Source organism: Monomorium pharaonis, unplaced genomic scaffold (assembly GCF_013373865.1).
Source record: "Monomorium pharaonis isolate MP-MQ-018 unplaced genomic scaffold, ASM1337386v2 scaffold_314, whole genome shotgun sequence".
In the NCBI taxonomy this organism is placed as follows: Eukaryota; Metazoa; Arthropoda; class Insecta; order Hymenoptera; family Formicidae; genus Monomorium; species Monomorium pharaonis.
In genome coordinates this window covers 20,712-36,726 of record NW_023415598.1, presented here as the reverse complement: position 1 = coordinate 36,726, position 16,015 = coordinate 20,712, and the positions used below count along the sequence as shown (strand labels likewise).

General features: G+C 32.9%; 1 protein-coding gene and 2 long non-coding RNA genes across 5 annotated transcripts; 1 reads left to right on the top strand and 2 right to left on the bottom strand.

Moving 5' to 3' along the window:
* Window positions 1-2,973: 2,973 nt before the first annotated feature.
* Window positions 2,974-5,752, bottom strand: LOC118648246. Its single transcript, XR_004965222.1, has 2 exons — window positions 4,868-5,752; window positions 2,974-4,513 (listed from the first exon to the last, which is right to left on the bottom strand). It is a non-coding gene; the product is annotated as an uncharacterized LOC118648246 (long non-coding RNA).
* A 3,037-nt stretch (window positions 5,753-8,789) lies between these two features.
* On the bottom strand, window positions 8,790-12,034 carry LOC118648244. Of its 3 annotated transcripts, XR_004965219.1 has the most exons (5): window positions 11,991-12,034; window positions 11,545-11,726; window positions 9,580-9,734; window positions 9,110-9,165; window positions 8,790-9,027 (listed from the first exon to the last, which is right to left on the bottom strand). It is a non-coding gene; the product is annotated as an uncharacterized LOC118648244 (long non-coding RNA). The 3 variants fall into 3 exon arrangements; XR_004965221.1 differs by lacking the exon at window positions 11,991-12,034 and having other exon boundaries at window positions 11,604-11,718; XR_004965220.1 differs by lacking the exons at window positions 11,545-11,726; window positions 11,991-12,034 and adding an exon at window positions 11,185-11,275.
* Window positions 12,035-13,694: 1,660 nt separating this feature from the next.
* LOC118648242 (proteasome subunit beta type-5-like) lies at window positions 13,695-15,542 on the top strand. The gene is given in 7 exon segments (XM_036294556.1): window positions 13,695-13,806; window positions 13,808-13,894; window positions 14,269-14,425; window positions 14,506-14,724; window positions 15,065-15,142; window positions 15,145-15,291; window positions 15,371-15,542. Coding segments are annotated over 7 exon segments (876 nt in total). The 5' UTR covers window positions 13,695-13,728; the 3' UTR covers window positions 15,481-15,542.
* The last annotated feature ends 473 nt before the right edge of the window (window positions 15,543-16,015 follow it).

Below are 16,015 nucleotides of genomic sequence, written 5' to 3'. Positions count from 1 at the left end.
TGTAACAAACAAACGCAAAGTCCAATTTAAAGCAGAACAGAAGGAACAATTAATATTGTAAAAAATAATTCAGAGAATGCAGCTCTGTACTTGGGCTCATTAAGTAAATACAATAATTAATTGATAGAATAATTTTGTAAAATACTTTAACATACATATAGATTGAAATTAAAATAGAGCTCACAATTGCTAATATAAAATGAAAAATGATTGTTACATATAAAATTTATTATTCTTTTAATTATTAATATAATCGTCATATAATTAATATTTTTCGAAAGAAAAAAGGCTTCATAAAATTAAATTTGTATAAAATTTTACGTGATTCTCGATAATGCTGTAATTTATCTAGTAAACCGAATGGAAAAAACTATTGATTTTATACAAATAATAAGTTATACTCACTCCAAGGAATGACACTGCGGAATGACACGATGCCTTGCCCAGGCCTGCGTCTCCTCCTCCTCTTGTTGCACACTCGCGACACTCGCGAATAACATACTTTGTTTTCAAATAAATCGGTCGGCACTCCCGAAGCAAACGCGCGTGAAACTAATTAGACTAATCCATAAAACCCATGATACGACTTCAAATACAAAAAAGAGTTGCGTAAGATTAATTTTATCTTATTGTGGGTTTATTAGTAACGTTTTTTTTTTAGGGGTGGAAAAACAGGTCGCGAAAACACGAGACGATGTAAAGCGCACGGCGAGATAAGCTTTAGTTTCTTAAGTTTATTTACTCGCGATTTTCCAAAATACTTTGTTGTGAATTTATTTAAAATGCTTCTATTTCTATATTTCAAGGGGGAAAGAGTAATTGGTTGCGACGAGCACCTTGATGGAGGCCCTCGACGCGGATAGATGTCCTGAGAGAGACATCGAAGAAGGGGAAGGACAAAATGATTGCGACGATCGCTTTGACGCTCTCGACGCGGATAGATACCTTGAGAGAGGCATCGCAGGAACGAGAAGTGTGGAGGCATGGGAAAGCAAGTCGCGAAACACGAGACGACGTAAGACGCGCGGCGAGATAAGCTTTAGTTTCTTAAGTTTATTTACTCGCGATTTTCCAAAATACTTTGTTGTGAAATTATTTAAAATGCTTCTATTTTTTTATTTCAAGGGGGGAAGAGTAATTGGTTGCGACGAGCACCTTGATGGAGGCCCTCGACGCGGATAGATGTCCTGAGAGAGACATCGAAGAAGGGGAAGGACAAAATGATTGCGACGATCGCTTTGACGCTCTCGACGCGGATAGATACCTTGAGAGAGGCATCGCAGGAACGAGAAGTGTGGAGGCATGGGAAAGCAAGTCGCGAAACACGAGACGACGTAAGACGCGCGGCGAGATAAGCTTTAGTTTCTTAAGTTTATTTACTCGCGATTTTCCAAAATACTTTGTTGTGAAATTATTTAAAATGCTTCTATTTTTTTATTTCAAGGGGGAAGAGTAATTGGTTGCGACGAGCACCTTGATGAAGGCCCTCGACGCGGATAGATGTCCTGAGAGAGACATCGACGAACGGGAAGGACAAAAGGATTGCGACGATCGCTTTGACGCTCTCGACGCGGACAGATACCTTGAGAGAGGCATCGCAGGAACGAGAAGTGTGGAGGCATGGGAAAGCAAGTCGCGAAACACGAGACGACGTAAGGCGCGCGGCGAAATAAGTTTTAGTCTCTTATATAATAGAGGCAAAGGGACTCGCAACCCCAGTGCCCTTAAGCGCCACCACAGCATTCAGCCGCCCGACGAATCGGAGCGTTACCGGAGTTACCACGAGGAGGTAGCTGGGTGACTTGGTCGTGAGAGGCTTAGTGGACCTTACGAGAGGTCTTTATTGCGCATCACTCCCCGACAATGATACCCCCTCAAGAGTTTACCCAAAGGAACGTCCAGCCTCCGTGACACCCATACGACGTGGTTCTCAGGCCACTAGGATCTGTGGATCCCAACAACGAACACCAGTCCGCCGCACTGGACTTCGTAAAGCCAGGACAGCTGTTAAACCTTCACTGCAAGGGCACGTTTCCTTAGGAGAGCGAGAGTACATGCTTACTCTCTGACTACATTAGCTCTCCTTCGGGCAACTTGCAGTATAGACGCAATTGCGGCACTCTCCCCGAAGGGACGCCACGTACGCCTAGAATAAGAGCTCAGAGCAGTTCAGCCACAGACTAATGAACTACTCCTGCTCCGACTGGGTCGTTGGTCTAGTGTACTTAGTCCGAGTTAATCTCAGACACAATGTCACATCGAAAGAACGCCGATCAGGTCTACTCAAGAGAAGGACGCGTCCCGACCCCGAGCCCAAAGAATCCGCAGAGCGGGTATCAAGAGCCCGAGAGGAGCGCCTCTGAGTACCATTGTCAACTCCCTTCTTATTAGTAGATGGCGTTATTGATGTGACAAATATATTGAAAATTTATATCAGTGATATGTAGCGTTATATTAATTGTACTACATACAGGTTGTGGCCCCTGTACATACACTAATATAATGCTACATATAATAAGAAGGAACCTTTAAGATATAAATCCATTTTCGGTTGTGGCCTCTGCGCACAGAAAAAAATATACTAACGTTGCTGTCAACAACTTGCTGGTTGTGTATTTGACTGCACTCTGCTACATTCGATCGATTCGACGTAGCAACTCGGAACTCACTCGGAAACGGAACTCGGAACTTTCGGAAGTCGGAAGTTCAGAAGTTGAGATTATTCCGTCATCTCAAGTGTTTCCATCTGTTAGCGCCTCAACGTGTATAAAACGTGCACTTTGAACTACATAACCAATGTCTACGAAAACCCGTAGAGATAATACAATTTAATATATGGCTGCGTTCAGCAAAAAAAGCAACTTTATTGCAACTGTTGTAAAATTGATCTTTTATATGATTGATGGGTATGGCACTCCCGCCGACATTTAATCAGCGGTCCTTTTTCCTTAAATGTGTATTTTTTATTTTTTATTTTTTTGTTCGTCGATAATCGCAAGTAAAAATCAAGCAATGTAAATTTTTTTATAAATAATTGTTTTGTTTTTACCGTATATTATTGTGATTGAATATATTTTGGTTAAATTTGATCTGTTTTTACCAAATGAAATTTTACAGGATAAATGACAACATTTTCTTAACTAAAGATTATGTTTTTAATGTAATTTCTAATTAAAATTTTACTCGGTAAAAACGGATCAACCTGTAGAGGCCCTCCACCACCCCCGTCGATTCTTAGTCGACGGTCCTCTTTCTTTAAATGTGTTTTCTTTATTTTATTGTTATTTTTTGTTACATAATTCAATAATACAACATAGTAAAATAAATTTACAGCAAATGCATAAAGAATACAGTATAATTTTACAATATATTTATTACAATTTATATAAGTTAGAATTTATTTCATATTAAATATTAAAAATAAAATTAATAAATTACAAATTATAAAATATTTTACAATACATTTTACAATATATTTTCACCACATTACATAAAAGCGACGAAATAAATACAACAATATTAAAATTCACCATTTGTATTAAATATTCTGGTATTAAAGAATAAAGATATAAACAAAGAATAAAAGTTTAAAAACAAAATTAGAAGAAAATTAAGAACAAACATTAAAATATTAAGAAAATATAAAGTGAAAAGTATATAAATTTAACACGCTAATTTAATAAATTGTGATGTATTATCGTATATCATGTTCTGATTTCCTGTAATATATCGGGCATTAGTATATAATTTTTAATTACATAACATTATAACAACAACAATCATATAATTTTTAATTACACAGATTGTTTCTATAAAATTAAAAAAAGCATTTACATAATTTTTTCGTATCTATTTACATAGAGTATTCTTATCCGTTTTCTATCTATTTTCTAATACCTATTTATTTTTTACATATTTCTATATATTAATATTTCTACCTATTCGTATGATTAATTATAGCGGCTGTTATTACCCCAGAAAGAAATAAAATTTTAAAAGGGAGTTTAAAACATTTCAAGTTTATAGTTAAATTTAGTTGATCGGCATTTATTTTATTCTATTTTAGTTATTTGACGGAATTTATCAGAGACGAAACGGCGCGCAGTTTCTAATTGTGCGCATACGTGCAAGATACATTATATATTTTTATTATACTTGTAATTTATATTTGATGATGTTGAACACATACCTAACCCTCGCCGAGACTGCAACGGCGTCGAAAAAAATTATTTAATAAATTAAATATGCATGATAAGTTAATGTATATCATTCATTCAGGATTAAATGTTAAATCCTGATCTGTTTTAGTCAATCCACTTTAAAGCAATAGATCCATGAAATAAATATGATATCTAAATGTTATTTATTATTGCAGCATTATAGCAAACATTTCTACATTATATATGAAGTACAATTTTGTCACAGATCTATTACTCCAATTTTAAAAGTTTATTCATCACTCACCGATCGATGCGCAGCGGCAGAGATATTCAGCAACGTCGCTACGATGATTCTATAACAAACAAATGCAAAGTCTAAATTAAACCACGACAGAAATAAACATTTAATATTGAAAAAAAACGGCTTGCAACTCTGTACTTGTGTTCATTAAGTACAAATTAAATTCAAATTAAAACAGAGCTCGCGACTATTAATATTAGATGAGAGATAATTGTTACGAGTCTAAAATTTTTATTTTTCGATTATTTATATAATCATTGTATAATCAATATTTTTCGAAAGAAAAGAAGAGTTTATAAAATTAAAGTTGTGTAAAACTTTACGTGACGTTATATTCTTTATAATTTATCAAGGAAAAATTGAATAGAAAGAAAACTAATAATTCTATGCAAATAACAATACTCACCCCAAAGTTGCTCTGCCGGGGCCCAATGCCTTTCCCAGGCCTCCTCCTCCTCTCGTTGCACAGGACACTCGCGAATAACCGAATATACTACGATCGCGCGTAGAACTAATTAGACTAGACAGCCCTTTTAGTCCATTTACTTGAACGACACTCCCGAAGCAAACGCGCGACACGACGAGCCGGCTACGGTTCGTTTTTAATTCAATCGGTCGGCACTCCCGAACCGCGTTAACACGGCGCGACGAACCACAATTTTACGATCAACGACGTAATAGGTTTGTTTTTTATTCCTGCACTGCTGCACTGGTGCAATAAGTTAGAATAAGACAAATATATTTTTTCTCATTCTTACTTATTGCACTAGTGTAGCAGTGCAGGAATAAAAAACAAACTTAATAAGTGCAATGGGTACAGTTAGCTTCCCCCATAGGCATTCAAGCCCTCGGGGTACTGAGCCCTCCCACCACGACAAGGTCGTACCCATGGGAGGGAAGATTTCTTCTGAACCTCTATGCAAACTTTAATTTGCTTAAAAAAGAAAAAAAAACGAATGCTGACCATATATCAGGCTATCACTGTGAAACAAAGGGATATGGATACTTGAGTAAGTTTTTTTACCAAAATATTTGACGTGTAATATGCATAGGTATTATAATCATGGCTACAAATATTGTAGAAATAAGTAAACGTCAAGTAATTCATTTTACATTTTATATATATCATCTGATAAGTGAACTTTATTGTTTTCTTTATTTTATAGAGCTTCGTTGCAATCTTATATTTTTGATATCACAAGCGGAATTAGTTTATACCATTAAATATTTGTAACAACGATCATTATATATCGAAGCAGATATTTCGAGATTCTTGAAATAATATTACATGCACAAAATATTATTAATGATTAAAGATTGACCTGCATGCAAATGAGCTATTAAATTACGAATTATTCAATAATTCGCTAAATTCTCGCCTAAGTATTTTTTTTGTATTTAAGTTATTAATAAATATGATATGAATATATACCGTGCGGTTTTTCTGTACAATTATTTGCGTTACCGGCTTTTCGTGCTTTACGGCACGCTCTCAATTCAGCAAATTACATTTAAATTATAAGTGCATGTAATATTTGTAAATAAAAAGAATCATTATTTGCCTATGTGTGCTTTCCAGCTAGACACAGTGTAACACAGTGTGAGAAAGAACATATCAGTGTCTCATTCACACTAGTAGACACTGTGTTACACTGTGTCTTGCTGGAAAGCATACTATATGAATGTTAAAAAGTAATAATTTTATAGCTGTTATCATTTAGCATTTTAATTTGTACTTTATTCTTTCTTTTCTAATATAATATACTTTATTGAAATAAAACACTGTGATTTATTATACATTCGTTTTTCATATAGGAGTTTCTTAATTTCAAACGGACTTAGTTTTTGCAAAAAATTACTCGTAGTATTTGTTGCGCAAACATGTTTTGAAAAATACTTGAATTCAAATAATGACATGACAAGTTGTCTGTTCAAAACTCGGAGTACAAACGATAACACCGACTAACAATCCATCGCACTTATACATATACATATAAATCAAGGACTGTATACTACAACCGAAATATTTAAACTTATATAATAAAACGGTCTTTAACTTAATGTTACATGTATATACTCTGATGCATAAATTTTTTTATCCTGTTGTAAGTAAATACCAACTTATTCTCGGTCAAATTGATTGCTCAAAATATTCTGAATTGTAAGTATAATAATATATAAGTGCTTACAATTAAAGCGTATAAAGTATTTTAAAATTAAATATCAAAAAATCAAATAAAGTATTTTAAAATTAAATATATTTCGTACATTAGACTTCAATATAGGAAAGTTTTATCGATGTAAAAGGCTAGAAATAACGATGCCTAAAAAATCTTGTAAACTTTATTACAACTTAAACGCATTTATGTTGAAAACTGACAAAGTAACATTTCATTGCAATTATATATTTAACCATATAGTAACGGTTTAACTACAAACAAAAAAGAAAAATAGCGATACCAGTTTAATCGTATTTCTCGCTTGAGAAATTTATATCAACGTCAAAATGAATGCACATACGGGTTTGAAAGATCGGCTGGCGTCGATATTGTTGGTTTAGCGCTCGGAAAAAGCATTGTATCCCATGTGTTGACAGTAAGACACTTACATGTATATGTAATAAAAGTGAAATTTACGATAGATCGGAGAAGTAACGTGAGGTTTATGTTAATTTAGTTGGATCCCTTTAATATGAAAACCGAAAGAAAATATGGCTGTGCTGAAAAATACTGAAGAATACAAAATATAAGCCCAATGCATGCGATACCGACATTAAAATTCAATTTAACATGAAGACCAATAAACGCGACGAAAAAATGTACACGTATGGTAACGTTTGCTTCTTTCTCTCTTACGTTTATTATCGACATTTAATCAGCAATAAAAGAATATATTTTCCTCTAATTATTAATCGTTGCATTTATATGTCTTATATCCTTATATAACTATTTCTAATTACAGGATCAAGTATATAGAAAAAGAATTGTCGAAGCGCAAGAGTAAAAATAATAACGATGCAGCGAATAATACGAATAATGACAAGGGATCATATTGCTTGCCAAACGAAACAGGATTGCGCGCAGTACTGAATGCAAGTTAAGCGAGAAAATTTGAGGAGTGATTTTGAATGTCAGGCAAATTACGTTGTTAACAGTAACTTAGTAAGACATCTTACCTAATATGTATAATATATCCTGCACCTCTCATAAGTTGCACTTTTATTTATTTTTTAACTTTGTTCCATCGATTAATTATTTTGTTTTATTTTTCATCAACTTTTTTTTAGGTAGCTAGGAAGAGAGCTAGTGTAGCCACGATGTCTCATCCAACAGGTAACATACAGGATATGACAAAGGTAAATTATCTTGTTCTTAGCTTTGAATTTTCATTTTTATAGAGCTTGTATTTCTATGGGAATTTTCAATGTGGTTATTCTTTTACATTTCGCACTACTAACACAGTAATATGCATAAAGATTACTTGTTTATTTTTGTTCTCTTTATGTTGTCTACATTTTTTGTCTTGTGCTGTATACAGAACACTGTGAGGCAGCGAAATTGTTTCTGAATATACAACTTGCAGGAAGATATTTTTCAACTCCGAATTGCCGAAATGAGAGATCGAAAACCTAGATACGTACCGAGTTAGTAATATTGTGAACTTTTCTTTTTATAAATACTTTACGCTAGTATTTAAAATATCTATTAATTCTTAAGATATAATCATTATATAATATAAACTTCGATAATTAAATTATTATTATAAATTATTATAAATATAATTATACGTTTTTTTTTAATACATATATTTGTTCTAAAACTTAAAAGTATACGTTTATGAATTTTTACATTTTTTAAATTACTTTAAATAGATGAAACATTGATAGTATAAGAGATACATATTTATGATTATACCATTGAGATATACTTTTTTACATATTAGTACTGTAAGAATCTACTATCAAATGTCTATTAAAAAATTCAAAAGAAATTCTTTATTGAATATTTTAAAAACATTTTTTAATTGAATCTCCAATAGCATTAATGAATTATAGGGTTTTTTCGAACAAACTGAATCTTGTAGCTCGAAGGAAGAAAATAACACGCAACTGAGTTATTCAAACAGCCAAAGTACAGTAAATTATGTAACAAGCGATAACGAGACGGCATCTAGACAGCGTTTGATGGACATAAAGGAAAGGAGGAAGAAGTGGAGGTAGTTTCTCCCGAAGTTTTTTGATAATGAAAATATTTATTCCGAGAGAAGATTAAGGTAATCAATTTTTTAATTTTTTATTATTATTTTATTAAATTACATAAGATTGTTAACGTAATTTTGTTAGAAATATTATCTTTGAATAAATTTAAGAAATGATTTTTTAAATCTAAACTATAAATTACATAATATTTACTTATGCAAAAATATAAGTAGTCCAATATTTAGAGTTTCCAAGCATAATAGATCATATCTGTTGGCAAGTATATTAATCTTGTTGATAATTTCTTCGGACGCATCTGTATCTTGATCAAAACCCTACTCTTTTGCTATCATTTGCTTTTCCATTGTCTATTCATAAAAAAACAAGTAATTATTGTATAGTTTAATGGGAATATAATTATTATTATTAGTTAAAAGTTCAAATACTTACTACTTCATCCAGCTCTAAACCAAACTTGAAACATAATGCTTCAAATTCCTTGTTGGCTAGAATAAAACTTAAATATTAGAAAAATAAAAGTATAAAAGTACAATCATATATAATACATATATACACATAATTTATATATTCACAATGTATAAATAAACTTTCAACACTTAAGGATTATTATTGAATCAAAGTAACTCAGCAAATATTTCGTACAATGACTTTTTACTCCTATGACAGTAACTTGTCATGCTATGTATGTACTTTCAAACAAACACACTCCTCTATTCGCTTCATTGACACTCGGTCAGAGCATGATGTTTGTCTAATATGTAAAATAAGCATAAATATATTTGTATATATCAAATCCTATCTTAGCAATAACTCAAGTAAATAAATTTTATTCTCTACAAAAATCAATCTTATTGATATTACAATTTAGAACTTAATCAATAAAAATAGATGTAACTTACATTATGTTTTACCCAATGTTTTGAACAGCAAGTCACATTTTATTGCAATAGTCAGCATCTTTGTATCACGGCAATCTCAGCATAAGTAGATAAACTCTTAATATTTTATCGGTTTTCTTTTAACATGGAAATGTCATGTTTCTCGTTGAATTACCCTAGATATAATTAATAATTGCAATAAATTTTTAGGTTTGGGAATACTGTTAAAACATGGAATACACATGATACATATAGTATTCTTAAGTTATCAAAAATTTATTAACTACATTAATTATATTTACTAACTACGCATTCTTTGTTTTTATACATTTAATTTCTTTATGTTAGGCATTTTTGTATCACGGCAATCTCAGCATAAATAGATAAATTCTCAATATTTTATCAGTTTTCTTTTAACACGGAAATGTCAGGTTTCTCGTTGAATTACCCTAGATATAATTAATAATTGCTATAAATTTTTAGGTTTGGGAATACTGTTAAAACATGGAATACACATGATACATATAGTATTCCTAAGTTATCAAAAATTTATTAACTACATTAATTATATTTACTAACTACGCATTCTTTGTTTTTATACATTTAATTTCTTTATGTTAGGCATTTTTGTATCACGGCAATCTCAGCATAAATAGATAAATTCTCAATATTTTATCAGTTTTCTTTTAACACGGAAATGTCAGGTTTCTCGTTGAATTACCCTAGATATAATTAATAATTGCTATAAATTTTTAGGTTTGGGAATACTGTTAAAACATGGAATACACATGATACATATAGTATTCCTAAGTTATCAAAAATTTATTAACTACATTAATTATATTTACTAACTACGCATTCTTTGTTTTTATACATTTAATTTCTTTATGTTAGGCATTTTTGTATCACGGCAATCTCAGCATAAATAGATAAATTCTCAATATTTTATCAGTTTTCTTTTAACACGGAAATGTCAGGTTTCTCGTTGAATTACCCTAGATATAATTAATAATTGCTATAAATTTTTAGGTTTGGGAATACTGTTAAAACATGGAATACACATGATACATATAGTATTCCTAAGTTATCAAAAATTTATTAACTACATTAATTATATTTACTAACTACGCATTCTTTGTTTTTATACATTTAATTTCTTTTTGTTAGGTATAAAATTGTGAGTGAAATTTATTATAATTTTAGTCAACATTAGTTAGAAGACTCAAATTTCCAGAAGTTGCAGCAAGAATCCAGCAACAAGAAAAAATGCATTACCAAAGAAGAAAAAAATGTACTACATTCGAGGAAAACGAAAAGATAACAGAGAGAAGGCGACGGACAATTATGAGAGATTTAAGAAAGCAATTCAGACAATTTCAAATTAAACTTGTATAATTAATTATTTAGTGTTTTAATTCATATAAGTAAACGTTGATCATTTCTTACATCAGATATTTTTTTAATTGTAATTTAAATTTAAGAATCAAGAAACAATAAAAAAAGAATACAATATTACGATAATTTTATTTTTATTTGCATATATCATCCATCGAAAGGCATGCATTAAACATGTGCATACCAGTAAGTTTTGTTCTACAACTCTTAACAATTAATGTTTCTCATTACCTCTTATTTAGTAGTCTTGCTTGCTTGCTTATTGTTATTTTTGATTGTAAATATTCAAATTTTTTAAAATAAGTGAATAAATATAAAGAATAAAACAATAACAAATTTGACTTCCAATAGCTTAAACAACAAAAATTATCCTATTTTACTGTTTTAGATAAATAATTTTTTAATGAATGTGTATGTAAAAAATTAAACTTTTACACGTATTTATTAGTTTTATTAGTGTCGAGCATGTAGAGAGAATAAAAAATTTTATTGAAGGATCGGTTCATGCTCGACTCTCTAGTAAATAGACACAAATTTTCTAAATTATTATTTTATTCATATACAAGATATATGAATAAATGGATCGCTCACTTTTTTTCTGTGTAGAAATCAGAGAGAAACCTGAGAGCGATTATCTTTTTGTGATTTACCGTATCGTCAACCGAACTTTCGTTGTAGGTTATTTGAGGTTATTTGACACCTCTTTACTCCTTCCTAGAGAGCGGTCATCGCGTCGTTTTAGGTGCTTTTGGTGTTTTCATCCATCAGCGCCTCTATGTACACAAAATATGCACATTGAACTATGTAGTCAAATATCCATGAATCCCATAGGTAATGTACATGACTTTTTAAGTCTCTTCTATGCTATGGTTACGTTTTTCTGTTTCATGCTATATCCGTAAATTTTACAATTATGTGCATTCATATTTTAAATTTGTTTTATGCAAATTAATGTGCACAATCGTGTTCTATAAATATGCAATACCACATATACGTGATATAAATTCAATTAACTGATTTGATAAAAATTCACTCACCGATTGCTGTCGCTGCTCCTGCTGCTGATGCTGCTGCTACTGCTACATTCCTTTTCCGGAATACCGAGTCGCTCCATGGATGCCGCTTTCTGCTGACATATTATCATCCTGCTATTCTCGAACCGCACATTAATAACGATCGCCCCGATACTTTATTCGGCACTCCCGATATTACCGATAATATATCACACACGAGTAAAACGTAAACCGCGCGCGAGAATTTCACTTGGCGCGACCATTTAAAAAATATCATGAAAGGACGGCTTCGTGGAAACGCAGGCCGAGGAAAGCGATGAGAAAACCGTTTGAATGAAAATTACAACTAGTAACGCTTCACTTCACTTCACTTAATTGGCACTCGGGATATTCTACCGAATTAACGTATCCCCTTCGAGCAAACACTTTGCTCGAACGGTCACGCGAACACTTCACTCGAAGGCAAACGCACGATGCCGCACTTTACACATGAATCTGCTACGTACGATCTCACGTCTCGCGACGGCACTCTCGACAGTCTCAACATCGTAGTTGAGCACAATTCGAATTCTGAATACGCGAGACACACGCAAAACACGCACGGAGTCAACGGAACGTTCGACTACGTATGACCAGCGCTGGAGCACGAAGAAGCATGACTGCCGGCACGGCAGCGGCGGACGTAACCGTTGGTAGATACACTCGGCGGTACTCGGCGCTAGTCGGCGCGACTCGTCAAGTCGGCCGCCGAGTCGCGCCGACTAGCGCCGAGTCCCGCCGAGTCTGCCTGCCAACGGTCGCGTACGCCGCCCCGTACGCTGCTGCCATGTTTCTTCGCGCTCCAGCGCCGGTCGGACGTTCCTTGAGTCCGTGCGTGTCTCGTGTGTTTAGATTCGAATTGTGCGCAGGTACGGTTGTAGTGTTGAGAGTGTCGTAGCGTTAACAAACGATACGCGAGCCGTGTGAGATCGTCGTATTCATGTGTAAAGCGCGGCATCGTGCGTTTGCCTTCGTTTTCGTGTGAAGTGAATAAACGGTTTTCTCAGTGCTTTCCTCGACCTGCGTTTCCACGAAGTTACGTGACATCACGCTATTTTCGTACCATATATGTTGATTTTCGTTCCGGGCAAAGTTTTCGTGGTGCGCATATTCACTCAAGGAGGCTACGCAATCCATTCGGTAGAATGTCGATCGTGGCAATGATGAAACTTTATTAGTCGTCACGCAATTATACAAAACTCTGGGAGCGAATTGCTTTTTTACTTCTTGCGCCAAGTGAAATTCTCGCGTGCAGTTTACGTTTTGCTGTCCGAGCAAGAGCAGGGACAGCAATCAGTGAGTGAATTTTTATCAAATCAATTATTTGAATTTATATCATGTATATGTGGTATTGTAGATTTATAGAACACGATTATGCACATTAATTTGCATAAAACAGATTTAAAATATGAATGCATATAATTTTGTAACATTTACGGGTTATAGCATGAAACAGAACCAAATAAACGTAGACATAGTTCTGTTTTATAATAATAATTGTTTTCAGATATGGTCTAAATCGACATAATAAATGCTACCAGAATTATGAAATACCGAGTTCATTATTTGTTTAATTGATATATAGTAATGCAACATTTATGCAGTATTTTATATAATATATCTGGCGATTTTCTAGCGATATTTTAAATCAAATTTAGCGAATTATTTTTTCAGGAGTTGGCAATACTGCGATGATGGTCGATGACATTTTCCACCAAAATCGATGATCAACATTCGGGTAAAAATGGCGCTTGCCGAAGTTTGTGGCATCAACTCGTCCGTTGATTTCAGCTATTCGCGAGGAAAATGAGAAGATTGTCGGCGAGATCGAAGCGTATACCAGAAATTTCAGCAACAATCTTCAACTAGCGGTGCCACCGTTTATCAACGTAAGCCCGCGACGACGATCGCGACCCAAACTTGCAGCATCATGCAAATCACGTATTTCGCGGCACACAAACTACAGTTAATTTGCCAAATTAACACATACATCGCATCGCATCGCAGCAATTATTAATAACAATATACTAATATTGATGATAATTAAATTTTTTGAATGCCTCTTACGATTTTTAAAAATGTAATCGAGCATTTATAGGTTATTTTTATGTGTAATTTGAACGAGTCATTCTCTGAGCGCCGGTTGCAGTAATGAGCTTATACGCGGTTTAACTTATTTTCTATCTTTTCTAATTTCAAACTTTGACTTTTTATTTAAAAAATTTCTCTTATAATCATTTAAATGTATCTTTTTATGCTACAGCCAGCTGAAACACTCGGTCACATAGCTCAAGGCACCGACGAAGCCGGGAAGAACCTGAAAATCAAATTTGATCATGGAACTACAACTTTGGGTTTCCAATATCAAGGTGGTATCGTCCTGGCAGTGGATTCACGTGCGACAGGAGGACAATTTATTGGTAAAGTATTGCATATATCAATTATAAAGTATATGATAAATTTATGATAAAAATTGATTAATTTTTATCTTGTTTTCCAGGTTCGTCTACCATGAAGAAGATAGTAGAGATCAATGATTATCTTCTTGGTACTTTGGCTGGTGGTGCTGCAGATTGTGTCTATTGGGATCGAGTTTTAGCGAGGCAGTGTCGCATGTACGAGCTTAGAAACAGAGAACGCATTTCCATTGCAGCAGCGAGTAAACTCTTGTCAAACATGATTTATAATTTCAAAGGAATGGGACTGAGTATCGGTAAGACAAGAAATATGCTAGACTATTTAACATTTGTAATAATTATACCAATATTTATTCATATATTTAGACTAGTATACTAGACTAAAAATTTAGATATGTTGGACATGTTGAAATTTGTATATATGTCAGTTTTATAAACTATATAATAAAATAGAATTATTTACTTCAACTTATATGAAAAGATTTGATTTACAATTTTATCGTAACTAAATATAACAATGATCCAGTCTTTATTTGATTAGCTGTAACATAGATTTGTTACAGTACAATTTTTCTTATATCTACTTTACCTTTGTTTATACTTTTTTCTGTAATCTCACTTTTTAAACTTTGTAGGTATGATTGCTGGCTGGATGGGACAAGCGTGGCCCTGGACTTTACTATGTTGATTCTGAGGGAACTCGTACTCCGGGAAAGGTTTTCAGGTAGGATCTGGATCTGTGTTCGCATTTGGTGTTTTAGATTCTGGTTATCGGTGGGATTTAACCGATGAAGAAGCTTACGAACTCGGAAGAAGATCGATTTACCACGCTACACACAGAGATGCCTATTCTGGTGGTATCATTAGAGGTGAGTCATAAAATAATAAGAAAGTATTATAATGTAATTTTATGTACTGTATCGCTATAATATATTTTTCACTTTGTAGTATATCACATGAAATCAACTGGCTGGGTGCATATTTCAGACCAAGATAGCAAAGACTTGCATTATGGATATCATTCTGAGAAACTGGCAGGACCAAGCACCTCCTCCTAGATTTAAATTATTAAATATACATTGTATATGTTTATCGTCTATGCAATAAAACGGAATTATTCAATTTGTGTAATTTATAATAAATCATCATATAGAGATTTAACGCTTCCATTACTACTGAAGTTGTGTACCATCTATTTGTCCATAATTATGTCCATAATTACAGTTATGCTTTAATATTAATATATGATTTTTTGATCAATATTAACGTATGATTTTCTTCATCTTTTAATCGAAATGAATCAAGTATCTGAAACTTCAGTTAGAATTAAAATTAAAACCAGTAAATCAGATGTTCACAGTTTTTATACTTTTCATATCAAAATATCTCATTATTATCAAAACATTCTTTTGTCAAAAGATGTAAATACGACTATTCCATTTCTTAAATATTTATTTTAATAGTAATTAGATGCATGCCGTAAAAAAAATAAATCTGACAAAAATAATACATAAGAAAATTTAAATGAGGGTACAAATTTAATTTCCACGTTATATTTTGTTAACATGTAGATCAGATTTATGGCTGCGCATA